The sequence below is a fragment of the Osmerus eperlanus genome, chromosome 9 (genome assembly GCF_963692335.1).
Source record: "Osmerus eperlanus chromosome 9, fOsmEpe2.1, whole genome shotgun sequence".
Taxonomy (NCBI): Eukaryota; Metazoa; Chordata; class Actinopteri; order Osmeriformes; family Osmeridae; genus Osmerus; species Osmerus eperlanus.
In genome coordinates, this window is record NC_085026.1 from 11781650 (window position 1) to 11808284 (window position 26635).

At 43.7% G+C, this 26635-nt stretch overlaps 5 protein-coding genes across 11 annotated transcripts; 3 read left to right on the plus strand and 2 right to left on the minus strand.

Moving 5' to 3' along the window:
- Positions 1 to 2513: 2513 nt before the first annotated feature.
- Positions 2514 to 4891, minus strand: fam167b (family with sequence similarity 167 member B). Its single transcript, XM_062468897.1, has 2 exons — positions 4466 to 4891; positions 2514 to 3928 (listed from the first exon to the last, which is right to left on the minus strand). Exons 1-2 carry the CDS (start codon positions 4766 to 4768, stop codon positions 3665 to 3667), a joined length of 567 nt encoding a protein of 188 aa, XP_062324881.1. The 5' UTR covers positions 4769 to 4891; the 3' UTR covers positions 2514 to 3664.
- Positions 3811 to 11489, plus strand: zgc:154055 (uncharacterized protein LOC556036 homolog). Of its 4 annotated transcripts, none has more exons than XM_062468889.1 (12): positions 3925 to 3942; positions 6398 to 6454; positions 7017 to 7125; positions 7353 to 7478; positions 8057 to 8230; positions 8491 to 8708; positions 8949 to 9110; positions 9481 to 9622; positions 9790 to 10010; positions 10163 to 10314; positions 10591 to 11324; positions 11423 to 11487. In XM_062468889.1, exons 3-11 carry the CDS (start codon positions 7090 to 7092, stop codon positions 10707 to 10709), a joined length of 1350 nt encoding a protein of 449 aa, XP_062324873.1. In that variant the 5' UTR covers positions 3925 to 3942; positions 6398 to 6454; positions 7017 to 7089; the 3' UTR covers positions 10710 to 11324; positions 11423 to 11487. The 4 variants fall into 4 exon arrangements, with proteins under 4 accessions (XP_062324874.1, XP_062324873.1, XP_062324871.1 ...); XM_062468887.1 differs by lacking the exon at positions 3925 to 3942 and adding an exon at positions 5362 to 6137 and having other exon boundaries at positions 11423 to 11489; XM_062468890.1 differs by lacking the exon at positions 6398 to 6454 and having other exon boundaries at positions 3811 to 3942.
- Positions 11338 to 14920, plus strand: tdh2 (L-threonine dehydrogenase 2). 3 transcript variants are annotated; one of them, XM_062468895.1, is made up of 9 exons: positions 11338 to 11500; positions 11659 to 11895; positions 12319 to 12361; positions 12452 to 12522; positions 12640 to 12789; positions 12900 to 13072; positions 13349 to 13439; positions 13530 to 13799; positions 13972 to 14920. In XM_062468895.1, exons 2-9 carry the CDS (start codon positions 11712 to 11714, stop codon positions 14115 to 14117), a joined length of 1128 nt encoding a protein of 375 aa, XP_062324879.1. In that variant the 5' UTR covers positions 11338 to 11500; positions 11659 to 11711; the 3' UTR covers positions 14118 to 14920. The 3 variants fall into 3 exon arrangements, with proteins under 3 accessions (XP_062324879.1, XP_062324878.1, XP_062324877.1); XM_062468894.1 differs by having other exon boundaries at positions 11667 to 11895; XM_062468893.1 differs by having other exon boundaries at positions 11684 to 11895.
- A 329-nt stretch (positions 14921 to 15249) lies between these two features.
- On the plus strand, positions 15250 to 16805 carry iah1 (isoamyl acetate hydrolyzing esterase 1 (putative)). The gene is made up of 5 exons (XM_062468896.1): positions 15250 to 15412; positions 15533 to 15585; positions 15728 to 15879; positions 15987 to 16270; positions 16491 to 16805. The coding sequence occupies exons 1-5, from the start codon at positions 15350 to 15352 to the stop codon at positions 16665 to 16667; spliced, it is 729 nt and encodes a 242-aa protein (XP_062324880.1). The 5' UTR covers positions 15250 to 15349; the 3' UTR covers positions 16668 to 16805.
- A 61-nt stretch (positions 16806 to 16866) lies between these two features.
- Positions 16867 to 26635, minus strand: adam17a (ADAM metallopeptidase domain 17a). Of its 2 annotated transcripts, XM_062468885.1 has the most exons (20): positions 26306 to 26635; positions 25076 to 25208; positions 24697 to 24830; positions 24515 to 24603; positions 24168 to 24342; positions 22891 to 23021; positions 22716 to 22802; positions 22280 to 22405; positions 22023 to 22167; positions 21773 to 21864; positions 21309 to 21461; positions 20905 to 21104; positions 20544 to 20647; positions 20299 to 20433; positions 20043 to 20173; positions 19835 to 19913; positions 19666 to 19754; positions 19493 to 19549; positions 18864 to 18900; positions 16867 to 18364 (listed from the first exon to the last, which is right to left on the minus strand). In XM_062468885.1, exons 1-20 carry the CDS (start codon positions 26403 to 26405, stop codon positions 17952 to 17954), a joined length of 2610 nt encoding a protein of 869 aa, XP_062324869.1. In that variant the 5' UTR covers positions 26406 to 26635; the 3' UTR covers positions 16867 to 17951. The 2 variants fall into 2 exon arrangements, with proteins under 2 accessions (XP_062324869.1, XP_062324870.1); XM_062468886.1 differs by lacking the exon at positions 18864 to 18900 and having other exon boundaries at positions 26306 to 26631.

Here is a 26635-nt window from a genome sequence, read left to right on the forward strand (position 1 = left end):
GGTTGGACGTTTGTTTTTTCATGAACTTTTCTGACATAGTCACACACACTTTCACCTACAAACTCTGACAAACAAACATACACATATTCAACAAAGAGCTGTGCAAACCTACACAAACCTTCAGATGAACTCACATGAACAGACTGGAACAAGGGTCTGAGAAACATACTACAATGGACCAAATAATGACGCTTCAGTAGACTGACGAAAGACATGAAACCCCCTGTTACATGTTTTGCTCTAGTGTTACTCTGGCATGCAGAGTAGTGAGCGTTGCGGTGGCAGACTGACATTACAAGAGCATGTAATGACAGGAAGTCAGCCTAAAAATGTACAGGAAGTGCACAAAAATAGGTGCATGCACAGCTGCAGCAAGTTTCCCATACTAAACATTGCCACGTGTATAAATACATTCAGATATAGCATTTATGGATATTAACTTACAGTGTTTGGCAGTGTTGGGAAGTTTAGAAGTTTAGTGTTTTCTTTTTTTCCTATGAGAAAGTGAAGATTGTGCAGATAAGGGCATGGGCACTTTCCATAGGAAAAAGCTTTAAGTTGCATAATTAAGTTAATGCATTTGATCTGGTTTTAGTATTAGGCAACGGTTATTGAGCTGGTGCCACAAATAATCAAATTCCAGTAAGAAGTCTGAGTTTGGACTCTGAAATGTGTTTTCGGAGAACTTCGAAGGTTTACACACATCCAAGACAGGAGCATGTGCAACTTATTATCTTCTTACTAGTAAACTCATAGCTTTGATGGGATCCCAAAGGCCGTTGGAATTGAATTTGAATTGAATACATTAACTAAACAAGCACTTGACAGAGAACCCAGCATAGAATCAGAATATCCACAACTGATATCCCCACACAACCCTGCGTCAAAGTCAGTGGGTGCAGTGAGTTTCTCTGAGGGGTTTTCCTGCTCCCAAATCTGCAACCTTGTCACTTGTTTCCAAATTGTAAATTTGAAATCTCATCTCTGACGCATCTGATGTTCGTCTAGATACTATCAATGCAGCACATTTTCCGGGTCCTCTGCTTCACATTGCTCTGTAGTGTGTACAATGCAGGTGTTAATCATCTGCTTAGCGTTTAAAATGAAATGTTCATTCCTACACAAAAACAAAGAACTGATGGTCCTTGTTCCAGGTAACAGCTTGGTGATTCTACTCAGCCTCTTGTAAATGTATGTTTTGTTGTCTTTATCTATTAAACCATAAAATCACAGGAAGGATTACGTTTTATCAGCATAAGTTCATCTTGTCTGTTTACTTGTAGGAGTCAGGTGGCTGAGCGGTTAGGGAATCGGGCTACTAATCAGAAGGTTGCCGGTGCGATTCCTGGCAGTGTGATTGACGTTGTGTCCTTGGGCAAGGCACTTCACCCTACTTGCCTCGGGGGGATAGTCCCGGTACTTACTGTAAGTCGCTCTGGATAAGAGCGTCTGCTAAATGACTAAATGTAATGTACTTCCTGATTTAGGAGTTCTATGACATGATCATTCTTCTGTGTTGAGAGCAATGTCTCTATCAGTGTACTATCTGTTTACAAACAAGCCAGAAGCCAGCAATTGAAACTCAACATTTGTTTGTATATTGTCTGTATTCAAATAGCTATCTGATGTTTTTCCAAGGGGGCAATACATTGTAATACTGCTCTGTGAGAACCTGCCATCCAATCTTTACAGCATCTAAGTGCACAGAGAGCAGAGACAGCCCCAACCGAACTCTGACCTTCCCAGGAGAAACCATACTGTATGCAGCAGATGGTTACACTTGACATGTTTGAGTGACCTAGTATTTTAGAAATGCATTTTTTAATTGAATGTATTCTTTTTGTGTATACTGTTTTTTGTGTTCACTAAAAAAGCACAAGAGAACTAGAGGCTACAATGATTATGTACATATCAATAGCCTCTATTATAGTTTCTCTAATATATATTTAGAGTATAGTCTATACTGATTATCATTGATTGTATTTAGAATAGTGTTAAACATAGCATATCCACAGGTTGTTGGTGAATATTAGTTACAGCAGGTGAGCTGTATAAGAAATATGAGCACATGATATCACAGTAGTCTAAAATGGAGTTAAGCCTCAAGGTACCAATTTTCAGATAATGTGCATCCTCTATATCGTATCATTCTCAACAGTACCATTTATTCTTCACTGTCTATCTCTATCACATGTCATGTATGAGGTCACCTATAAAAAGTATATAATGTCTAACTCCACATCCTATGTGCTTGAGCATCCATTACATATGAAATTGAGCACAGTATGTCATACTGTATTTGGTTGCACGGTGTGCTAATCATGTATGACACTTTTGTCTGTGGGGTGGAGCAGTCCTTCCGGGCTTTGCTAGTATGCTAGCATGATGTATTGTCGTTGTTGAAGAAATTCAGCATTGTAGACAGATTAAACCTGCACAAACACTGAGGTCCTTCAGCCTAGATGTTGATTGACAGACAGACACAAAGAAATCAGAACTTTAACATGTTAATATCCACTTTCTCCAATTCATTTGATTATTATCAAAACTATTTTACATCTTTACATGTGTAACCCCTAACAATATAAATGTTATACAACTGCCCCCAAAACACCAGTCTGTCTGAGGTTGTTTATTTCCCACACACATTGGAGATACAGAGAAACATAAACTCACTTTATTATCTGTAACACAGATAATTGTATTACCCATCTAGTATTTTATCTGTTCACCTTCTCTCCCTGAGAACAGAAAGCATTAATATATTTTAACGTAAGAAACACATCCTGTTAATCTTATACTATTTATGTGCCGAAACACTGTGCTGTCTATGGAATTCAGTACTACATTGAGACTGTCCTGCTGTACACTAAGCACTGTACTGCACAACATCTGGACAATGGAATGGAAACAAAATCTCATAGCGAACTTGCATAGGTCATAGCCTCTGTTAGGCCCTATCGTTGCAGTCCTGACCCTGGAGAAGTCAGTGTTATTTTTGGTTGATGAAGAAGAGGTGTCAGAATGCTGGAGCGTGACCCTCTATGTTTCCTGTGGGACTGGTGTCTGGGACTCAGCCAGACCCATTTTCCCTGTGGCTCTCTGCATCGGTGAGAGCTGTTTTACCACAAGAAGTTTTCCTTTCCCAGTGTTTAGATGTCTGTATTTCTATCTGTCTGAGGTACTGGCTTGGGTGTGGGATTCCCTATGAAGACATCACAGAGGACATGGAAGAGACACAGCATGAGACTACTTGATGATGCTCTAGGCATCTCTGTCCCCCAGAAGTTCTGATTCTATCCTACCGATGAGTCGTAATACCTAGAACACTGGACTCTGAGTCACTGTACTCCTTCTATGCCGCCATTTATTTCTGTAACTATCTTACACAATCTACTTAGATCCACACTTCAAAACAAGGGCCCCCGAGCATGAGGGGAAAGGGTACTTCTTTGCTGGGTGTGTGTCCCCACCTGGCATGTCTCATGCCATGATAAAACACAAACACAGATCAAAGCAGTCATCTATATTTCCTCCCATGGTTAATTACCGACTAAGAGCTCTGCCAACTATTATTCCCTAAATGCTGTGAAACAACATCTGCAGTAGTGTGAAGCCAATAACCTGCACAAACAGATGCAGGAATTAAAGGGCTACTTAGTTGTTAGCAGAGAGAGAAGCGTCGGGAGTTGATGTTCATCTTGGTGAGGCCCAAGTGTTTGAGCGGTGTCGACAGGGCAAACGCGGCCTTCATGGGGATGTCGCACAGCAGGTCCGACTCCTCTCCACACTCCTCGAGCTCATAAGTGGCGTCATCCAGCATCTCCTTGTGCCGGTGACAAATCTGCTCCACTTTCAGACGGTGTATCTCCACGCGCAGACGGATCAGCTGACGGGCCAGTCGGTTGTCCTGCAGCTGCATCTCCCGCTGTGGAAGTAGAGGTAGGGAGGGAGCGGAGTTGGTAGATAGATAGATTAGTAATAAATAACGAATGATCTAGGCTAATACAGGAGCTATATCTTCGACCGATTTAGCATTGATACAGCTCATATACGCATGACTGGCATTTATTTTTTGGCGATTGAAAGCGTTGTAATTGTGTTTTGTGTGTTTGTTCAACAAGATGCAAAGCCACGAGTTGTGTTCAACAAGATGCAAAGCCACGAGTAGACCTACTGTAATACATTTTCAGTAGGCGTTCAAGCGTGCACAGACCAACAATTTTGAAAAACACGAAAGACACATTGAAGGCGAAACCTAAAACAATAAAAAACAATGCCTTTAAATAAAACAAAGGGCCTATGTTTAAGCTTAAGTTTAAGCCTATATGAAACATATCCCATTTTAATTAGACATATGATTAGCCTATATGTCCGTGTATTTTTTATACTCTGCACCATGCTCTCTATCCAAGTATCAGAGGAATATAATTTCACAACAATCCAAACTATTTCTGTGACTCACCAGTTCTTTCCTAATAAAGTCCAAAGCATCATCAATTGTATCAAAGCCGCATATGTTACGCACTACTAGTTCAGAGTTCTCATCGCGTATAATTTCAGGTAAATGAGTAACTTTCTGTGCAGAGTCTTGTTGAAGATCATCTGCGTTTTCCTTCCATGGACGGCTCTGTAAGCGCTCTTGCCATTCAAAATATGAAGGTCTGCGAGTTTGTAATTTCAGTTTTTCAGTAAGCGCTTTCACACTATCTAAATCCTCTGTGTCTCCCTCACAGTTTTCCTCTCCTCCAAGTTCTTTGAAATCCATTGCAAGTGCTGAATATGTGTGGAAAGTTTAACGCGTATAGATAAACTGTAATTCTGCGGCTGCAAACAGCTGAATGAGATATTCCCAGATTCCTTGAGCGCTTATATTAAGAGGGTTGTCCAGTTCTGATTGGAGTGCACTATAATACTTATACTTTATAGTGTCAGAGCGTGACCGCCCATCCCGAGTTGAGAGAGGTGTCTCCGTAACTTTCCTCATATCCACACGATCACTTTCATTTTAGTTTGTACCGGCAGGCAGCACTTATAGGTCCCACCTAACATTATTACTAAGGGCAGTATGTGTTATTAGTAAAGTCGTTGTTCATTAGGATATAACATTGGAATATCAATGATTCATTCATTCATTCTTTTTTTTTAATTTTTATACTGATATTGACATGAAGCTTCATTTTTTTTTTTGGGGGGGGGGGGGGGGGGTAATACACTACTAGTAAACTTTGTTTCCATATCAAACATATTGTTATAAAATACGCAATCTGTTTCACTGTTACCTTTCCAGGCACACCACGGAACCATAAGGATTACAGAAAAAAAGTCACACATAGCCCTATCTGGAAATTAACTATTCATCTTTTGTTCAACGTAGCCTAATAACACCATCTAGTGGTTATTTACGAAACACATTATATAAGCGCAGCATATGTAAAATTATTTTATTGTTGGCAGTTTGGTAAGGGAACACTTATTGAACAACTGACACATTGTGGATCTTATTAAATACGAATTTAAAAAGCCAATCATTACAGACACAAAACCTTCTTAGGAAGGGATTATAGCCTGACAGTTTGTCCTCTCACTACTGCTTCCAGGAAATGATGACTTCTTCTTCTCTTACCACAAGTTGTGGTCACATTTTGTGAAAAGCAGATATGGCCTTTCAATAAGGTGTGAGCTCTCTCACAAACTGAAAGGCGTCGCTATTATTGGGTCCTTTATCGCCAAGCAAACACTGCAGCAAGTCAATATTTTGGACCGACACACCTCTTTTTCCATGTTGGAGAAATGAAGTTCATTTCGAGATTCTTTTCGTTCTTTACAAATAAACAAGATAACAGAGGCGGAGTGAATTTCCTTTGCTACCAAACATAGTTCATTCGCGGAAGACGTTTTGTCAAACCGAATAGCTTTCAGTTTTCCACCTTTTGCGCGTAGGCGCTAGAGATGGAGTTTTCGGAGCACATAAAAACGGCCAACGTTGAAGATGTTGTCCTACGACGGCCGTCACATGCTCCGATGAAAGGGACATTATGTGTGACAGGGCATCACCTTCTGTTCTCTGACAGGGATGGAGACAGTCCGAAACAGGTCTTGGTGCTTCTCAGAAACATTGATGCTATTGAGAAGAGGTAAGAAGGTTCACCTTTACATGGACACAAATTCAGGATCAGAGACAACCTCAGTGCGTAAAGGATAGAAGATAACTAATTTGATTGTGACAAACGTTAGGCTATAATTATGATATTCAACGTTGTCTACAATGAAACGTTATTCCCATTCTTCACTGTTCTTCTATTGTCAGTAGATGTCTGATTATCTCTTCACTCAAGATCCATCCCATGCTCTCTCTCTCTCTCTCTCTCTCTCTCTCTCTTCTCTCTTTAACTAGTGTGGAAAACCTGTTAGGCTATTCCAGCCTCTTCTCTAGTTCAGTCCAGAGTGAAAGGTTGGACATTGTGTGTGCTGCTATGTGTGTTTGTATGCTTTGCAGGACATCACACAGCATTGTGCCGCAAAACATACAGTATAGAGCCTCTCTCATTTTCAGGCGTCATGGTCGTCTGTTTTTGTACTGTTTTCCGATATTGTACCGCCTTTAATGTTTGACATGCTTTCTCTCCTAAAACCATGTTTTATGTTCGCTTCAAGTCAAACTGCTTTGCATTAAGGCAGAAACTAAAATGTTCATTTAAACCCATGAACCATGAATTACTGTAGCTTGTTGGGAACATACCATTCAGTCAAAGGTTTGATATTGAGGGGTAAAAGGGGCCCCATTAAACTGTCAACGTGTAGAACTCCCCCGTGTTGGCCTTTGCAGTTGCTTTTTTGTTGCCTTTCTTGCTGCAAGATTTTGTTTTGCAGGCTGTGGAGTCCTAGGGTTGGGGGAAGGGCATATTATGTGTGGGGTGAGATAGAGGCCAGTGTGATGATATTTGTGTGTGTCTGTGTGTATGTATAAGTGTGTGCGTGTGTTACTATGTTGGTATGTGTGTGTTTCCTTAAAGGCCAACTCTGTCATCTGGGACAATCACCCTCCGGTGTAAGGACCTAAGTGTTCTCCAGTTGGACATCCCGGGTATGGAAGAGTGTCTCAACATAGGCCACTCTATTGAGGTACAACACACAAACTGATGGAATCTACAAGTTTCAGAGGATATTGAGAAGGAAATCATTTCCCTTTTTGTCAGTACCCCCCCCCCCCCCCACCACCACCACCCCTCTCTTACTTTCTGTTTTTTTGTGCAAAACTGTTGAGTAAGATACAACAAGACATCCGGTAAGGTGTGGTAACACTAAAGGTGTGGTAACACTCAAAACACAGTTTGTCTCTCTCTCCCTAGACTCTCTCGTCTCTGGAGACAGTGTCACACACGTATCCCTTCTTCTACAGACCTTCCGGTCTCAGTCTGCAAGGCCAGTGGGGCCTCTCATCCACTGAGCTAGACTACGCTCAAATGGAGGATCTGGTAAAACACCATCCACACATATGCACATGCACACAGGCATACACTCACAAACAGACAAGGCCAGGGGCTCACACAATCAGGCATCAACAAGAACACTGGAGTCTCGTGTCGGAGACGGGCATTGGAGCAAGCTGAGTGAGCGTGGCGCTTCTGGAACGAGTGGCCACCTGGACACACACACACACAGTGTGGCAAACACTTGGCAAGCTCATTGCAGGGGTCAGAATGTATTACACGTCCTGCTGCTTAGATCAGAACTCAAGCGTCACAGCCACAAGCATGTGGTTTCACTTACTGCAGGAGAACTGCACAGAACACACGTAGAGGATATATAGCCATTGGTTTGACACCAGTCTCAGTCAAACTTAGCTATATCATCCTTTTCTGTCCTCTCGTTCAACACCAAAACTGGTTTCCCCCAGTATTTAAGTGTAGGATATGTACAGTATTTTGTCAGTAAAATATGTATGTTTGGGGTCAGGGGATTATAACCTGCTCTTAATCTACAGTCAAACATTATACAACTGAGTTATACCTATAATAATAATTTATTTTATCATTGTGATCTCCTTATGCAGAATGACCAATGGAGGCTGAGTCATGTCAACAGGGACTACTGTGTGTGTCCATCCTACCCCCCTGCTGTGATCGTCCCCAGAGCCATTGATGATGAGGCTCTCATAAAGGTGGCCAAGTTCAGACAATGGGGGCGCTTCCCTGTGCTTTGCTATTACCACAAGCCTAACAGCATGGTGAGGACACACACACACTCACACACAAACACACACTAGTACATGTTCATACATGTACGGATACAAGAGTCACAAAAGAATGTACACACACATTCTGCACACACACATGCAGTGACACACAAGCCCACGGGCATATACACAGTTACTCACAAAACCAGTATGCATTCACATATATACACCTCCATGTAACTACAGTGTAATTCATAAAGGAACGTATGTGACAGTTAACAGTTAAACTCCCTGACTCGTGTGTCTTCCAGGTCATCATGCGCAGCAGTCAGCCCCTGACAGGAGCCAATAGGAAGCGCTGCAGGGAGGATGAGCTCCTCCTCCAGGCTGTGATTGACGGGTCAGAGAAGGGTTACATTATCGACACCCGCTCCAGCCAGCAGGCTCAGCAGGCGAGGATGACAGGGGGCGGCTTTGAGTCCAAATCCAGCTACAGCTGCTGGAAGAGACTGCACAGGCAACTGGAAAGGTGTGCTGCTGGGAGCAAGAGAGGAGAAGTGTGCTTGCATGCATGTGTGTGTGTGCGTGTGTGTGCGTGTGTGTGTGTGTGTGAGCGTGCGTGTATGAGGGAGAAAGAGAGACATGGAGAGTTGAGAGTAAGCATGGGATTTTGTAAATGTAATATAATAGTATTATTATTAAGAGTTCCATAATAGTGTGACGTGCCAATGGAATTCAATAAAATGTCTGTGTGTGTGTGTTTCCTCAGAGGGAAGGTGCTCCAGGAGAGTCTAATCAAGCTAATGGAGGCCTGTGGGGACCACTCCGACAGTGTGGACCGCTGGCTCAGCAAGCTGGAGAACTCCAAGTGGCTGAGTCATGTTCACAATGCCCTGGCCACCGCTGGCCTCACTGCAGAGTGTGTGGAGAGGTACAGCCGCAGGACTAGAGTCGGCCTCCATAGCACTCTCATACACATGCTTTTGAGCTTACATATGTTCTTGAGGTTTTGATGTATTCACTTCAACTGTTTTTCACCGTTTTTGTATTTTCTATTACATCCGTTCATCTGTATCACTAATCGTGTACCGTATCTGTAACTACACACACATTTGATCCTTCTAACCTAAATCCAATCAATGGTTATTTTTTGGATGCTCACAGGCCAAAATATTCCCCTGTAAATGTTGTTAACAAAATGCTACGTGCTGCACTGAGATAGAGTAGCCGGGTACACATTTCAGTTGAGACAAATTGACAGTGAAATTGTAATGCGTTGCTGTATGGTTCTCTGTGGGCAGGGATGGCCACTCGGTTCTGGTCCATGGTTCTGAGGGGACAGACACCACTCTGCTGGTGAGCTCCCTGGCCCGGCTGATCCTGGACCCAAGTTCACGCACACTACCTGGCTTTCTTGCTCTGCTGGAGAGGGAGTGGGTGCAGGTGAGACTCATGTTTCACTGCAGGCCCGCTGCAGGATATCACATCTTCCCGATGTCAGCGTTCATCTCACTGAATGACCTTCCTTTTTTCTGACCTTCCTGTGTCTGACGATGCTTCTCTTTTGTGTTGGTGTGCGTTTGCTTGTATTTGTGTGTGTGTGTGTCCAGGCTGGCCACCCATTCCAGCAGCGCTGTGCCCACTCTGCCTACTCCCACGCCCGTATCAGACAGGAGGCCCCAGTGTTCCTGCTGCTGCTGGACTGTGTGTGGCAGCTCGCCCACCAGTTCCCCCTGGCCATGGGCTTCTCTGAGGCCCTGCTCATACGGCTGGCCTCGGATGCCTATGCCTCCAACTATGGCACCTTCCTCTGCAACTCTGACCAGGAGAGGTGAGTCCCCCTCCAGCTCTCCACTCCTTTAAGGCTCAGGTCTGAGTTTGTCTGGTAGTTTACACTCTCACTTCACTTCACCTTTTTCCTCGCTCTTTCCCTGTTCCTGTCCCTATCACTCTCTCTCTCTTTCTATCTTTCCATCTCCTCAGGTGTGCTCTGGGTGTGAAGGAGAGAACCCACTGTCTGTTCCAGGCTCTGTTGACACATAGGGAGAGGGAGTGCTATTCAAACCCCCTGTATGAGCCCACAGAGCTGGCCATCTGGCCCTCTGTCCAGCCCCAGTCCCTGCAGCTCTGGAGAGGTGAGCTAAAGGAACATATCTGGGTCTTCTCATGGAAACATACTGAATGTCAAGGCTTAAATCAACAGTATTGGGGGGTCTAGTCCTGTGTGCCCTATTAATTATCTGTGAATGTTAATCAACACTGATGTATTTTTTTTAATTGATTACAGAGTATATAAATAGCCTCATTCTTGAATCATCACTAGACATCTGGAGAACCCTAATTATAGCAGTAATTATAGTTCAAAAGTGTATTTTACTACTTTTTTATGTTCTTGTCTGAATCTTCAACAGGTCTGTTTTTGAGGTGGACACAACACACTCGACACCTTGAAGAGGCTCAGGAGGAAATACGCAACCTTGTCCTTGAATGTCGCGGAGCAGATCGAGCTTCAGGGGAACTTGACCCATAACCGTTCTGTTTCATCCATTCCAAAGACACATTTGATGTTGATTATTTAAAGTATCCTACTGTAAAACTGTGTATTACATTTTTCATAGTAAAACCTTTATCTGAAAGTTTATAACCTTTATTTTATAAATAATTAGTTTTTATAACACGTGTATTTGTCTTGCTTGATTCAATAACCTTTTAAAAGATCATGATCACATGTTCTTCCATGTTATATATTGCCAATCTCATTTCAGTTGTAATTGGTATTGTTTCTTACATTATTCCTATTTTAAGTACATTAATTATATTGATTTATAATTATTATAATAATTAAATAATACCATTTTAATTATCTGATTGTTATATTAACATTGTAATATTATTATTGGAGTAACCGTTTTGTTAAGCTCAGCTAAACAATACACACAATACAAATCCTCTGTGAGCAATGAGTCAGCATGTTTTCCCACGCGAAGCTTTGCAAGCTGGAGACTGTAGTCCTCTTCAGTCGAGGGACACCTGCTCTAGGGATTATATCGCAAACGAGGAAAACCACGTATCCCAGCATGACCTTCTTTGCCTGCTTAGGTACCCAATGGTTGCTCGGTGCGCCTAATCAGTGACCAATAGGAGGGTAATCTTTTAATTCTTACAGTTGAAAACTATGAAATCAGTTTTATAATCGAAAATAAGTTTAGCATTCAAGTTTAGGTTTTGCGTTTTTCCGTGCAGTAGGCTAAAATTGTATTTGAATCAACGACTGGACGTCCCATCACCTGGCACAGTTTTCAGGTTTTGATCAACACACAGGTAATATTTCTCAATTTATTATCATAACGTTCCTTCTTTATATTTCTGAGGCATTGATCTCCACAAAGATGTTTTCAGTCAATTGAATGATTTGTTTCATTCTAAACCAAAGCTGCTTATAGTTTGCCTGAATGTAATAATAATGTATTATGATGTAGTATTATAGCTCACTGTTTGTTGTAGGTTTACAGCTTTTCACCTGCATCTCGACATGCTATCGGGTGTGCGGCACTTTTTGCCTTCGGCACTGTCCGATTCGTTGTGCCGCGACTGTCTCAGCCGCACGCGTTGCTTGCCGTCCCGAAGCTTTAGTTGGACGCCGAGACAAATGAGCAGATGGAACAGTCAGGAGTACAGCGAGCCTCTGGAGGACAACCCGAGGGTCCTCATTACAGGTGATTTAATTTATCTCTCTTTGCTGAACAACCTTATTGTTCCATTGCAAATAGTATTCTGTGTCCAGTGGTGCTATCAACAGTAGACTGCAGGCGTTACGTTAATATGTCAGGTTTTCGAGTTGTTTTCAATGTCCAGTGAAAGCTATTTACACTCATTACAATAGGCTGTGAGCAGACTGTGCTGGTGACATAAAAGATCCAGAAAGAGACAGAGTGGAGAATAATAGCTGGTGGCCGGTAGTTGGTTTTTGTCTTTAGATAAAGCTCTGGTAAAAACAGAAAGGTCGAACAAAGTGTGACAATTAGTCTATAGATAATCTGGTTATTCTCTGCAATTTTGAGACAAGTTGCAGACTAGTTTATTACCTGACTCGTTATCATTTTATAACTGTATTTGTATATTTTTTTCCCCATTAAAAGGTGGTCTTGGACAATTAGGTGTGGGGCTTGCCCAAATGTTGAGGTGAGAGATGTTTTCCTCATGGATGTACATTTGCGGCAGATTTGAACAAAGGCTAGATTATGTTCATTTGTGCATGTCTTTGACTCATAGGAAACAATATGGAAGAGATAACGTTATCCTCTCAGATATCAAGAAGCCTCCATCAGAGGTGTTCAGTAGTGGTAAGCCAGAGGAAGTCATCCAAGTCTCCATTTCCTCAATCAAAATCACCTACTTGTTGTGCTTCATGTTATCTTCATTGCGTGCTACAGCCCATCTATCTCATCCCACCCACACAGGTCCATTTGTGTATGCCGATGTGCTGGACTACAAGAGCCTACGGGAGCTGATTGTCAACAATCGCATCACCTGGATGGTGCATTACAGCGCCCTTCTGAGTGCCGTCGGCGAGGCCAACGTCGCCTTGGCACGCAAGATCAACATCACAGGTCAGCTTGAAAATCACAAACACACGCCATGTTCAATATGCTGAGCTGGGCTGACTCCTTCACTGTGTTGTTTGTTTACAGCTTCTTTCTCCCTCTCGTTGTATTCCCAGGCCTTCACAATGTGCTGGATCTGGCTCTGGAGAACTGCTTACGTCTCTTTGTGCCCAGCACCATCGGAGCGTTTGGTCCTTCCTCCCCCCGTGACCCTGCACCTGACCTGTGTGTCCAGAGGCCTCGCACCATCTATGGGGTGTCCAAAGTGCATGGAGAACTAATGGGGGAGGTGTGGTCTTATGCATTCCTAACACTAATGCATGCATGCATACACATTAAGCACACATAGGCAAAGACACATCGTAAATGTTGTGTCGAGTTGTAAATGCCTTAGTTGCTGGGAATCTTGGTGCATGAAGTCACTATTTGAGATGTTTCATTTTTGAGTAGATAATGTGTTTCAGGTTGGAGTGGACCACATGAGTGACCACATACAGTACATAAACTAGTTGATTATTGCTGTACCTCCCGTGTCTACCTCCCGTGTTTACTCCTTGTCCATCAGTACCTCCACCATAAATATGGACTGGACTTCCGTTGCCTACGCTACCCTGGTGTGATCTCAGCTACCACACAGCCTGGTGGAGGAACAACAGGTAACCTCTATCCAATCAGCAGTAAACATCACTATGAACCATATAGTGAATATCAATAACATCTAAACATGAGTGATTCCCTCTCCCCAGACTATGCTGTTCAGATCTTCCACGACGCCGTCAGCACTGGACATCACGAGTGCTACTTGCGTCCCGACACGCGCCTTCCCATGATGCACATTGCCGACTGCCACCGCGCCACTGTAGAGTTCATGCAGGCCCCGAAGTGTCAGCTATCGCTGCGCACCTACAACATTGATGCCATGAGCTTCACCCCAGAGGAGGTGGCCCAGGAGATCCGCAAGCACCTGCCACACCTAAAGGTCACCTACAACCCTGACTCTGTCCGCCAGACCATCGGTATGTTAATAGACAGAGTGGGGCTTATTCAGGCCAAAAAAGTGTAAAAAGTGTCCCAGACTACAGTATATGAACCTTTGATCATTGGTGACCTTTAGAATTATAATAATACATGAGAGGAATACATTCTGCTACTGTATTTTTCAATGATCTAAATCTTGACTACCTGCAGCTGACAGCTGGCCAGTGAGATTTGATGATTCCAATGCTCGGAGAGACTGGGGTTGGAAACCAGACTACGTTCTTGAAGAGCTGGTGATAGATATGATCAAATCCATCCGCAACAAGAGGGCCGATGAAGGACTACCAGTCAGCTAGAACAGCCTTTTCCACTGAGACTGTACTACCAGTACACTTCCCCTTCAAGTCCTCATCAGTGTGGGTTTGCACTATACAGAAAAACCTCTTCGACCTCAGACTTGTCTCCCAACTAGGACTCATCTGCAAGTAAACCAAAAAGCTGTTTACAAACCTTGAATCTTAAGCCAAAGGCACACAACCTGTATCACAACACCGGACACTGACAAGCTGATATCCAACCTGCCAGATGTATACATGAACTTGGAATACTTGGAACACACCACAGCCTCGAAATATACAGGCAGCAAACAGCTTCTTACTTGCATGCCTTAATCGTATTTAGGGAATCACACTGTCAACCATTCTCTTTTCTTGTGAATATCTTCATTTTTTGTTGTTTTAATTGTGATAAAAAAGGGTATGAGATTCATAGAAGCTTAGAAAAACTTTTAGCATAGGGGTATTTTAGAGGTATCTGGGGTTGGGTGCATGGTGATGATATAATGAAACATCACAGAGTGATGTTACTCTATAAAAATACACTGTAGTTGTGATAAATAGGGACATGCTAGTGAGAAACAATTTACAATATAGCTGAAAAATTTACAGAAAACTCACAAGGTTAACAAAATGCCTGCATTCACATGTAACTTCAACAGTAGATCTACACATTCAAACATTTCTTTAACCAACATTGTGTGATTTGGAGTACAAATACAAGAAAAGCCTTATTTTCAAATGTTAAAACTGTTAATTTCTGACATCTGTGAGTAATTCATAGAAATTGCAGTGTACTTTAAATCAGAAAATAAATAAATCGTATCCTAAATTCAAGTATTACATTTTTTTCAATGGAGGGTGATAATTATATATGATAATACACTTGTCAGTTTAGCTGTGATGGTTTGTCATGGAAGGTAGGTTAAATAAGAACGTGTTCGTCTACAAGAGAAACAATGTAGATATGAAGCCTATTGCCACACAGGTCTACGCTGATACATTATTAAAATGATCATATTGAGAGGTAACAATTTGTAGTTTATCCAGGCCAACTATAACCTTTTTGTTTCGTGACAGGATGTGTACTTGCCTGTTTACTTTTAATATGTAGACTTTTATTTTGAACATTTCAGAAAGGACACTACCGGAAGTGGGGCATATTAATGGAACTATTTGCCGCTAGTAGTCACATAACTGGTCTTGGAAAGAATCTAATGTAATAAAGAACTCAGAATCAGTTAATACGAAACATGTCCACACTGAAAAACATACTTTGGCCTCAAGTCATATTATTTGGCGACTCAATCACTCAGGTAAATACTCGCAACCGTCATGAATTCAATTCTATTGAGGACATACAAGTAGTACTGTACTAGCTAGTAGTGACTTTGTGTCTGGTCAGTTGCTCAGTTATGCTAACGTACCCTTTTCAGTACTCCTTCTCATCAAGCGGTTGGGGATCAGATATAGCCAATAAACTAGCCAGGTGAGTTTAACTATCCAACCGAGTGTTTACTTTTACTCTGTCAGTGTATCCGTGTATCTGCTTCTTAGCTTAAATTTGACTGCTAGGCTACATACATTACATTCATTTTTGAATCTTGGGGACCTCTGTCTTGTTCTGCCAGAAAATGCGACGTGGTGAACAGAGGGTTGTCTGGCTACAACTCAAGGTGGGGCAAAATAATCCTTCCTCGCATCATCTCTGGCGACAGAGGTCCACACAACAAAATAGCAGCAGTAACAGTCTTCTTTGGAGCTAACGACTGTGCTCTGGAAGGCAAGTGCAACCACAGATGGCTCTAACGTCACAGCCTTGGTAAAAAGCTTTATGCTGCTCTAGAAATATTGAACAGGATAAGGAGATGTTATTTCTTATTTTTCCAGATAAGAACCCAAAGCAGCATGTCCCATTACAGGAGTACTCGGACAACCTTAAGGAGATAGCTAGGCACCTAGTGTCAGTGGGCGTAACTGCTGACAAGGTCATCTTCATCACTCCACCTCCTCTAAACGAGGCAGCCTGGCAGAAAGAGTGTGAACTGGCAGGTTCTCCCCTGAATCGTCTAAACTCAGTGGCAGGTCAGTATGCCCAGGCGTGTGTGCAGGCAGCTGGCCAGTGTGGGGCCGACATACTGGACCTCTGGACTCTCATGCAGAAAGATGGACAGGTGAGGTCCTCTCATGTACCATATCCTGCATCCCTGCTGTACATAATAAAACCCTCCTTGTCTGCATGTTACAAGGTGTCATGGATATCACAAATACATTAGACATACCCTGTGGTACAAGTCCCCTAATATCCAGGATGTTATTGTAATTTACACTAATTTAGAGTCTGTTATTATAGAATGATGCTGATGCCATCTTTGGTCCTCGGCTTTTCCACAGGACTTCACAGAGTTCCTCTCAGACGGGCTCCACCTTTCGCTGAAGGGGAACCAGTTTGTGGCGGAGCAGCTCTGGAAGGTCCTGGAGAGACGGGTGGTGGATCTTCCCTTCATTCTGCCCTACTGGGGAGACGTCGACCCCGAACACCCTGAGGCCAGCTTGCTCTGTGACCGCTGACCTCAGAATTCAAGACTTCCTAGCGTTAACACACAGCATCATCTATTGCCACATCAGAGAGTAGTTTCTCTGGAATGTTAAGATTCAGTAATGATGTGATTAATTTCTTTTTATATAAATGTATAGAAAAATACAATAAAATATTTTATTTTTGGAATGCGAGTTGCATTTGGTCATACAGAAACACAAGACGAAATGACACATTAACATCAAGGCATTTATTGATCCAGATTATTAAGTACTTACTGTACATAAAAACAAGGCAAGAAGCCAGATAACTGGCCACTGTGAAGAATATTTCACTCAAATTAAATGTACATCTAATATAGAACATTTAGCAAAATAAAATGAAAGACACCAAGGAGTAGCTCAAGCCAATGGCAAACTGTATGTTGGCACAAATGCTTTCAAAACAAAAGTTATCCTCAAGCCTACGTACATTGGAAATTACATTTAGAACTATGGACAGAATTTTTGGGAAATCACTCCAGCTAGATGGGTGCAGTATTGCCATTTGAATATTCAGCTGTGTGGATTGTGAGTGTTTTTCTACTGCTTACAGTACAGTTACAGACATAGGGACGCATGGTTGCAACATTTACAGGCTCAACTTCAGAAAGGCACTACTTAGTTATGAGGATTTTCATATGGGTAAACCCTATGCTGGAAAGTGCATGATAAACATGACTTGACAAGAATATATAAAATAGTGATAGTTGTGTGGATTTCTCAGCTTACTAAATCTTGAGTCGTCCAAAACTTTGGGATGCAGATGACAGTTCACAGGGCCACATCAAACAGGAGTGACCAGCATAAGGACCCACAACAAAGACATGATTTCAAAACAAAAACAGGACCATACAACTTCCAGTGAAAATACCAATACAAGTGCAGCAATTTCAGTTGTTTGCTACATTCAGTCCAAAGATTTCTTTAGTGTGTCACAGATCCGAGAAATGCAACTATTCATCTAAACATCACACAATTGTTTGTATCCACACTAGATCATTGTCACATATTTCAGATTTTCCTAATGACCTACAAGAACAACTAAATGGATCTTAATGCCATCTGTGGTATCCTGTTTGACCCCTGGGTTTATGTGTATCCACTACTCCTGTATCACCCTCTGAGTGCCTGTGGGTGTGCATTATGATAATGTATGAGTATGCCATCTACTATCCATCTATTTAGAATTCATAATATGGAAATATACGAGCACTGGTATGCATGTTCCCCAAAGTTCATCCTGTGTGTGTGTGTGTACCTCAGCATTCTGTCTCCTTACTGTCCACGCAGGCCTGTCTCTTGAGCCGCCGCTGGTCCCTGGCTGGTGTGTTCTCTGTCAGGTCCTCGTAGGAAGCCTTGGTGCCGCAGGAGGATCCGGCTGCAGCTGCTGGCGCTGCGGACAGGAAGTCTTCCTCCAGCACCTCCTCTCCCAGGTGAGAGTCGATGCTGAGGTCCTCCTGGATGGTGGCCAGGGCCTCCACCTTCAGGGCCCCTGCGCTGGCTGGGGCAGGGCCGCAGCTGAGGCCTGGGACCGGGGTACTGCTGCTGGCCTGAGGAAGGGCCCCGCTCAGGGGCTGCTGATGCAGCAGGGAGGAGGGCGTGATCCGGGCGGCGGAGAAGGAGGGAGGCTGAAGAGGCTTGACGATGCGCACGGGCGCCGACTCTGGGTTGTTCAAGAGCTCGGCATTCTGATGGTGGGAGGAGAGGAGGAGGGGAACAGGAGAGAAAGAGGGGTGTTAGGGCAAAGTAAACTGGTTTACTATCTGAGACTGGGGCTGGCTCATTTCCAACTCAAGTTTTGTTCAAACTTGTACTGTTTTATTTAAGGGATTACTATAATTAACAGAAGACATTAAAGTAAATTGGATAGCTGTAAAGGGAATGGACCAGTGTCCCCAGTCTGTTTCAAGCGACACTACCAGTCATGAACAGATATCACACTGACCTTCCAACTGAGAAGCCCAAGCATGATCAAACTCAGCTCACGCACTGACAAAGCAACAACATCAACGCCATTCAACACTGCCCCCATAACAGCAGGTGATGCAAAATCAATCTGCGTTCGTCCTTACAAAGACAGCGTGCATTGCTCAGCCCTCACACAGACACGGCATCATCATGTGACACACACTGACCGTGCACACGGACTCCCAAGCCACGCTCCAAAGCCACGCCTTTCCCACTCACCTGAGGGCGGAGCTCTACTACATACTTCCACCATCTGCTGCAGTTCCGGGAAGGGGGAGGGGCCAAGGCAAACAGTGACTGACTTGTCATTTGATCTGAATACCCAAGGTTAATTCAGAGTAGACAGAAGAAAAATATCCGGCCGACACACTGCCCTTCATCACCATGGTAACACACCAGACTCTTTTCTGTGCCAGGCACTTTGAATAACCGACGTTTTGCAAGCTGTCATACAGCAGACTAATCAAGCTGTGATGACACTGTGACATTCTGCAACAGCTTCTTTAAGCTTACATATTTTTGGAGGTGTAAACCAATGTCTGTGACATTCCAGTTTGGCACAATGACTGGATTTGGTGCCATGTCTGCCTTCTCTCTCTCTCATCATCCCATAAATTGAACTTGTAAGCTGAGCCCAGAGCAGTAAGATACTTCATGAGCTAACCTAGCATAGCCTGACCACAAACTAGAAAGTAGGACAAATTCAAGAGGTGGGCAGCTTTCATGCTCTCTCTGAAGGTTAGTAGACATGTTCATTATTGTGGCTGCAAACTAGTTCATGCTACTGACAATGCAGATGCCATATGTCTGCCAGAGAATGGGACAGATCAAATATATCAGACACTTACACTTGGGAAAAAAAAGGTCTTGGTGTTCTCCTCATACTCCTTGTCAAGGTTCTTGTCCTACAGAGAAGGTCAATTCAACAGAGAGAGGACGTGTCAGGGAGGCAGAGAGGAAGGATGCATCATGGGGTTTGTAGGACAGGGAGGAGCAGTGTACAGAAGGTTGGTTCTCTCACCACACAGTGAACTAGGATACTGAGAGGGATCCAGAAGACCAGGGAGAAGACCACCACAGAGCCCACAATGTTATCAGCCAGGAACTTCCCTGAGGGGCAGAGGGACAAAAAGAACATTCAGTCAATTGTAAATCTTTTTCGATAAAGGCTTTAACCAAGGCCCACGTACCAAATGTATTGATGTCCAGCTTGTCGATGAAATCCCACAACCTCTCGATCACATCCTGGACTTGCTTCATGCATTTACCCTTAAGATGAAAACAACAGAGGACTCAAACAGGAGACAGCAATATTTCCAGTCCTTCTCTTCCAATCCTATCCCTGTCCTGGAAGCCTTTGGGGGTTAAAGGTCAGGGCTACAGGAAATGCTGACTCACCGCCCCGTCACAGAAGCCCTCAGTGCAGGGCTTCCCCTTCCGCAAGAACAGGAACTCACTGGTGGTCTGGACAAATGGAACACAGGCTCCGATTTTGTCCCGGCAGCACACTTTACAAGACTCCCTGGTCTCTACAGAGAGAAGGGGCACAACAGAGGTCTAGGCCTTACAAATGCAGCTATTTGCTGGTACATACAATTTTGATAAGCACACCAGAGGTACCATATGTAGGAGTGTATGTGTGTGTTCAGCTCACCATTGCAGGCACAGGACTGCAGGCTCTGCATGGCCTCGCAGAAGGGGATACACTCCCCCTCCCGACATCTGCCACTGTCCACACAGACGGTGTTGTCAGAGAGGTCGTCGGGGGGCGGGCACTCGCTGCTGTTACCTGGGGGTGTATTAGAGGTCGTATAGCGTCAAAGGTTAGGACAGCCCACAGACGGTGCTTCGAGACGTGACTGTAGGTCTTGGAATACTCCACTAGGGGCAATGTCTCACCTGTGCAGAGCGACAGACCTTTACAGGTGGCAGTGATGGGCTCCTGGCAGACCTTACCGGCCTGCTCAAACTGGCAGCTCTTACAGCACGGGCTGTTCCTGTCACTGAGGGGACAGCAGGAGAACTACCTCAGTGTGCATGCGGATGACTTCAGACATCAGTAGCAATTGTTTGGAGACATTGTTGACTATTGATAATGTCGTTGACATTCCGTACATGTGCAAATACCTTTTATCATGTGAAAGACAAGAGGTGTGTGCCAATATAAGTCGTCGTCGTCATTCTCCCATCTCAAAGCTCCTCTCCTATGTGTGTATACTGAGCAGGTTGTGTTCAGGGGTGTGTCTAGCAGGCCTCGTACCTGCACTGAGCGTCCCGTCTGAACTTGCACTCAGCAGAGCAGCACAGGTCGTCGTTGAGGTGGAGCAGGCCGGGGTCACAGTCCTCCCCCTCCTCCACACGGGAGTTCCCGCACACCTTGCTGTTCCTTTCCCTGAAGCACACTGGAGCCTTGAAGCGGAGAGACTTCCCTATGGAGGTCTTGCTGCAGTTTGAGAACCGCTGGGGCCGAGAAAGAGTGTATGAGAGAGAGAGAGACAGTGAGAGAAAGGGGTAGACAAAGAGAGAGGGAGATAGAGTGAGACAGTGAGACGGAGAGATAGTAAGAGAGTGTTAAAGGTTTTGTGGTTTGTGGATCGTACATTCTTGGCTGACAGTCACAGTTTCACTTCCTGTATCTTGAGCAGCATGATGTTGGGGCAGTACCTTGTTGTTGTAGTGGTCCCCGCTAACAGCGATAGGGTACATGACAAATTTGCCCCCGTCGTCGTCGCTTGGGGCGCAGTGGGGAATGTTGTCAGGGTCATGCTCTGCCCCAAAGTTGTGTCCCAGCTCATGGGTGGTCACCAAGTCTGCCTCCTAGAAACAGAACAGACAGGAAACAGAGAGAAAGACAGGGAGGAAGGGAAACATAACCATGTGGTGTCAAGCGTTGATCATGTGGACTGAGAAATTGCTTGGACGACAAACAAACTGGTCAACAATTACACAAAATAGGATGAAAAGTTCTGCTTTTCAGAGAAACTGACATGCTGGGTATAGCTCAGTGGTAGAGCATTTGACTGATGATCAAGAGGTTGCAAGAACGTTGCTTTGGATAAAAGCGTCTGCTAAATGAACACAATATGGGGCGTTACTGAGACTGGATGTGGTCATCAAGTAGAACTCACTTTGGTCAGAATGGTCTTTCCATAGTTCTTAGTGCTGGTCAAACCAGTGTTGAGGTAACTGGGCTTCTTGCTGGAGGCAGATGGATAGTAGGCTAAAAAAACACAAATTAAAAATGTGTTTTAAAAACTTATCTCCATACTGTTCAGAATTTAAACATTAATGTTCATCAGAAAGACCACGTCTCTGTGGGTGGGCAATAAATTGGACCTGAAAAACACTTCAGAATGATAACTATGAGAGGGTCCTAACGTTTTGGGCAGAGCCCCCCCAGGGCCATGGCTTTAGAGGGGGCCACATAGGCCAGGCCCAGGGTCCCCTCGTCAAAGTCCTGGTAGGTGAACAGATGAGCCAGGCACACCTTTGACGCATTGTCTGCCATGTCTAAGCTGAATTGCTGGAGGACAAAGAAACTATATTACAAAGGGGGTATTCAAAGTTGAAAAGAAAAACGTTAATATTTAATGAGCATTCTATACAAAGTCGGTTGTGGTTGTGGCGTCTCTCACCTCCAGGAGTTTCTTGACGTCCCACACCTCCTTGCCCTTCGTAGGGCTGTCTTTCATGTTGTAGTGGACCCAGTTTGTGGCCTCCATGCCTGCTGGTGGTTTTGTCGGCTCCTTGTTGATGACGATCTGGAAACACATTACTGAGGTCAACAGAAGTTTATGAGCTGTAGCAGCACATGTGAGAGTTAAGAGTTTTACTACACTAACAGTGTCTCCATTTACTCCCTAACCCAGTGGACATCTTCTGCACTGACATGCGTAATATGGTAAACACTAAAGTGATATTTCAATACTGAACACACGTACTTTGGACACACTGCACTGGAAACCAATGTTAATCACTCGGCAATGTATGAATGAGTATGCATTTAAGTACACATCCATACCCCAGCACGCACACGCACGCACACACACACACACACGCACGCACACACACCTGTTGGATCTGCACGCCATAGTCTTTAAACTCGTTATCCCAAGTAGTGTTCCTGTAGATGTCATCCACACGATCAATCAGCTCAATCTGGTGGACAAACAGCACAACATATGACGTTTTGGGAGAAGGAACATTCCTTCAACTGAAATGTGTGTGTGGTGTGTGTGTAGTTTACCAGGTAGTTGAGGGTGGTGCTCTCCTCTCCACGGCCCATGTGCTTGAAGAAGCGGTAGTCTGCTACCAGAAGGAGAGGACAGGTGTTCTTCTTGTGGTTGTGGACCTGCCTCTTCTCTCTCAGATGGGGTTCTAGAACACACAGAGACAGTAAGAGACAAAGAGAGACTGACAGCAAAGAACGTATATTGACTGCTTGAGTGCTTCTATACTCTTTGCTGACAGTCAAGGCAGATGGGGTTCTAGAACATACAGAGACAGAGTGAGAGACAAAGAGAGACTGACAGTCAAAGCAGATTCCCACTGCAAGATAAATGTGAATCAGGTTGTATTAACCTGCCTAATGGCAGTGAGTTGAAGAAACACTTGCACATCTTCACCAGGACCCACCACTGAACCGCGCTTGAATAACAACGGACCAACTCTCCTGATTATTCCTTCTTTATAAATGAGTCAGATGGATCATAGCAGTCTAATCATGCATGACGAGGTCCTTTCCTAGTTGGCTGTATGTGTCGTACTGAGCCTTCAGGCAGAGACCTGACAGTAAACCCCACCACTCCGCAATCACCTCACCACTCCCTGTCTATCTCCCTTTTTGTAATATATCCTTCCTCCTTTTAGACCTCAGTCACATTTCAATACCTCATATTGACCTAATTCTTTATTTGCCTGGACAAAAAGAACGTTTGTCCTCCATTCTGTCACTTACACCTGTCCTTTGGCTTCAGGTCAGTCTAGGAGAGAAGTCTAGGAAAGCAGGCTTCTCTAGAGTATGGAGTCACAGCCCCGAACTACTACAGAGCCAGGAAACGTGGGTGACTAGCGCGTGAGACCTGCGAATCATAGTCATCTGACTACGCATATACGCAATACTAAGTGCTCTCATGAATTTGAATGCCTCCACTGTGAGATGATTCAACTCCACGTATTGTCCTAGCAGGCAGTAAGAGCAGCACAAAGAAATATGGTCTGTTCATAATTGACTCCTAGTCTAACCAGTGTACCGTAGTTGTTTTACATGACTTTACATTTTTTACTTGAAGGCTTCAAAATACTCATTATTTAACACACCATCTTAAGCTGCATCTACAAAAGATCCACAGAAACTGGGGCACACAAACACCACATGTTCATATAACTGCATTAACAACTGCAGTTACAACAGGAAGTCAAGGGTTTGTTAAACGTTGTTACTCAACTGCCAGAACAGCAGCACATATCTTTCCCTCATTAAAGCCCACACACATTCACAAACACACACAGACACACGCTTACCATCCTCCTCGGCATCTGCAGCCATCCGGGGCCCCTCTGGAAGGAGGTCCTGGGCTGCACCATGGACGTAACCACACACCTTTGGAGAGGCAAGGCGGCTCAGGTTCTTAATGTCCTCTGAACGGTACACCAGCAACCTGCCGTCAGGACTTGCCTTGGTGAACCTCCACAGGGGCTGGGGATGGGAGGGCAGGCAGAGGGATGAAGTAAGAACAGACAGAAATTATGGGAAGGAAAAATGGATAAGAGTAATAAGTGGGGGCAGAAAAGGTTTGTTTGTTTACACAGATCCTTTACTCCCAGACAAACACTATTTGTGTTTGGAATAGTATTTGGAGGAGCCTTACCTCTAAGTTGTACTCTGCCTCATCAGTCAGAATGTGGGCTGAGAACTCATCCCCATCTATGTGGGCTTGCACACGCGAGTGCTCCTCTCCTATAGACAACAAGGTATTATTGCACAACTAAAAATGTACGTTTCATAGAATTCAACAGCAAATCTCAATTTATATATATGTGACTCGCTCACCAACAACATGTCCAGAGAAATAGTTTTGCAGCTGGACATTATAAGGTTTTTCCTTTCCTTGCTTGTCTACAAAAACTGCTTTGAAGTCCTCTGTGAACAGGTCTGTGTTGGTGGTCAAGTAAAGCTGGAAATTTCTGTAGGGAGACAAGCGACTGTCATGTGGAGGAATACACAGAATGACTTGCCTAAAGGCTACGGGCTACACCCCTCATCAAGATGAAGCACCAACCACTTTTCATCTGGTAGACCTGACCACCTTGTATGCACATTGTCTGCCACTGCTGTTATAGACAATCATTCCAGAGAATCCCTGTGAGAGAGTCTCCCTGGACCCAGAGCCAACTTTGAATGGTCCTGCTCTGTAGTGTGGTTAGCCTACCTCTGGAGTGCCTTGAAGCTGACCAGGCGTTCCACCTGGGACCTGGTGTGGACATCCCTCTTCCTAACAGAGTGCTGCTGGAGGCCAGACACAGGAAGCACCTCGAAGTCAGAGAGCATGAAACTGAGAGCCTCTGGAGAAGAGAGGGAACATGCTGTTCATTTATTGTGTTCATTTAGCAGACACGTGTCAGCTTAGTACTAATATATATATATATATATATATATATATATATATATATATATATATATATATATATATATATATATATATATATATATATATATATATATATATATATATTAGATATATTGGATCCTGCAACCTCTTAAATATGTGGTCTACCACTGAGATATACCCATTCCCATAGTCATATGACAACAAGCAAGTTTTTTTCCAGCTAATTCATAGACTGGAATGACACGGTGGGGTGTTGGTCTCTGCCTTAGATAAATTGTCATTCTAAACTAAATACTATTGTCGTTTTTAGTGGCCACATAGGCTTGGCATCCGAAAATAATTATGCTTCCAATAATGCTTTTTATCTTTTTAACGGAACATTCTATCTTACGCAGGCAATTATCAAGCAATTGTAGCTAGCGACCCTCAGGAAAACACTTCTCAAAGACCATCCTTAGGCTAGCTTTTGGCAGTTTGGGTATTTCAAGGGCTACGCCTGAGAAGGAAGAAACGTGGCTAACTAGCTTTAACTAGCATTCAGGCATACCTTTTAACCCTTGCAGCTGCTATGAGCCCCTCCACTTACTTGACAAACTGACAACCGTTCAATCTAGGATCAATATTACAAGAGCTAGAGGAGCCACAGTAGTTGGCTAATAATAGCAATAAATCAAGCCAAAGTGTGGTACTGTAACGGTAACTCGCAACTAGCGAGAGCTAACTAGTACAAGTTAGATACCAGCTCTCTAGTTTACTAGAGTCCTTGGTTGTACGACCAGGACACACTTTTAATGTAATGTTTAAGTATTTAATATATTATTATTGTTATTGTATTTTATGTTAGATTCGAATTACTATTCAGTAATAGATATGTTTGCTGTTCACTTGTAGCTAGATGTGCAACGCTCACACTAAATAATTGCTGCTAAGGGCGCATTATGACAGACTCAAGATTGCTAGCCTAGTCTAGCAATCTTGAGTCTCTAGTGTTTAGTCGTACCGTGTTGTGTAGGGTTAGCTCGTCTAATTTAGCAGCTAGCTGCAACTTACCGTTCTCAGGAGTTTTCGGTTTGTCTGAGGTTTTATGTACTGCACAATTGACCCAAAATGGAGCCAGCGAGGCAATACATAATATAACGATATACTTCATCTTGACTATTAAACAGAGAGCCAACGTAGCGGCTGACTAACTACACTGCACTGGTGTAGTTGTATCAGACATTGTTGTCTACTGTAGATAGCTAGCTCACCCTCTATCATTCAGACTTCCTGGCTAACAGCGTTACTTAGCTTGTCTAGACTAGGTAGTAGCATAACATCAGTGTAGCTATAGCTCAGATGTGTACCATAAGTAGCTACTGTACAGCAGTAAGAAACTAG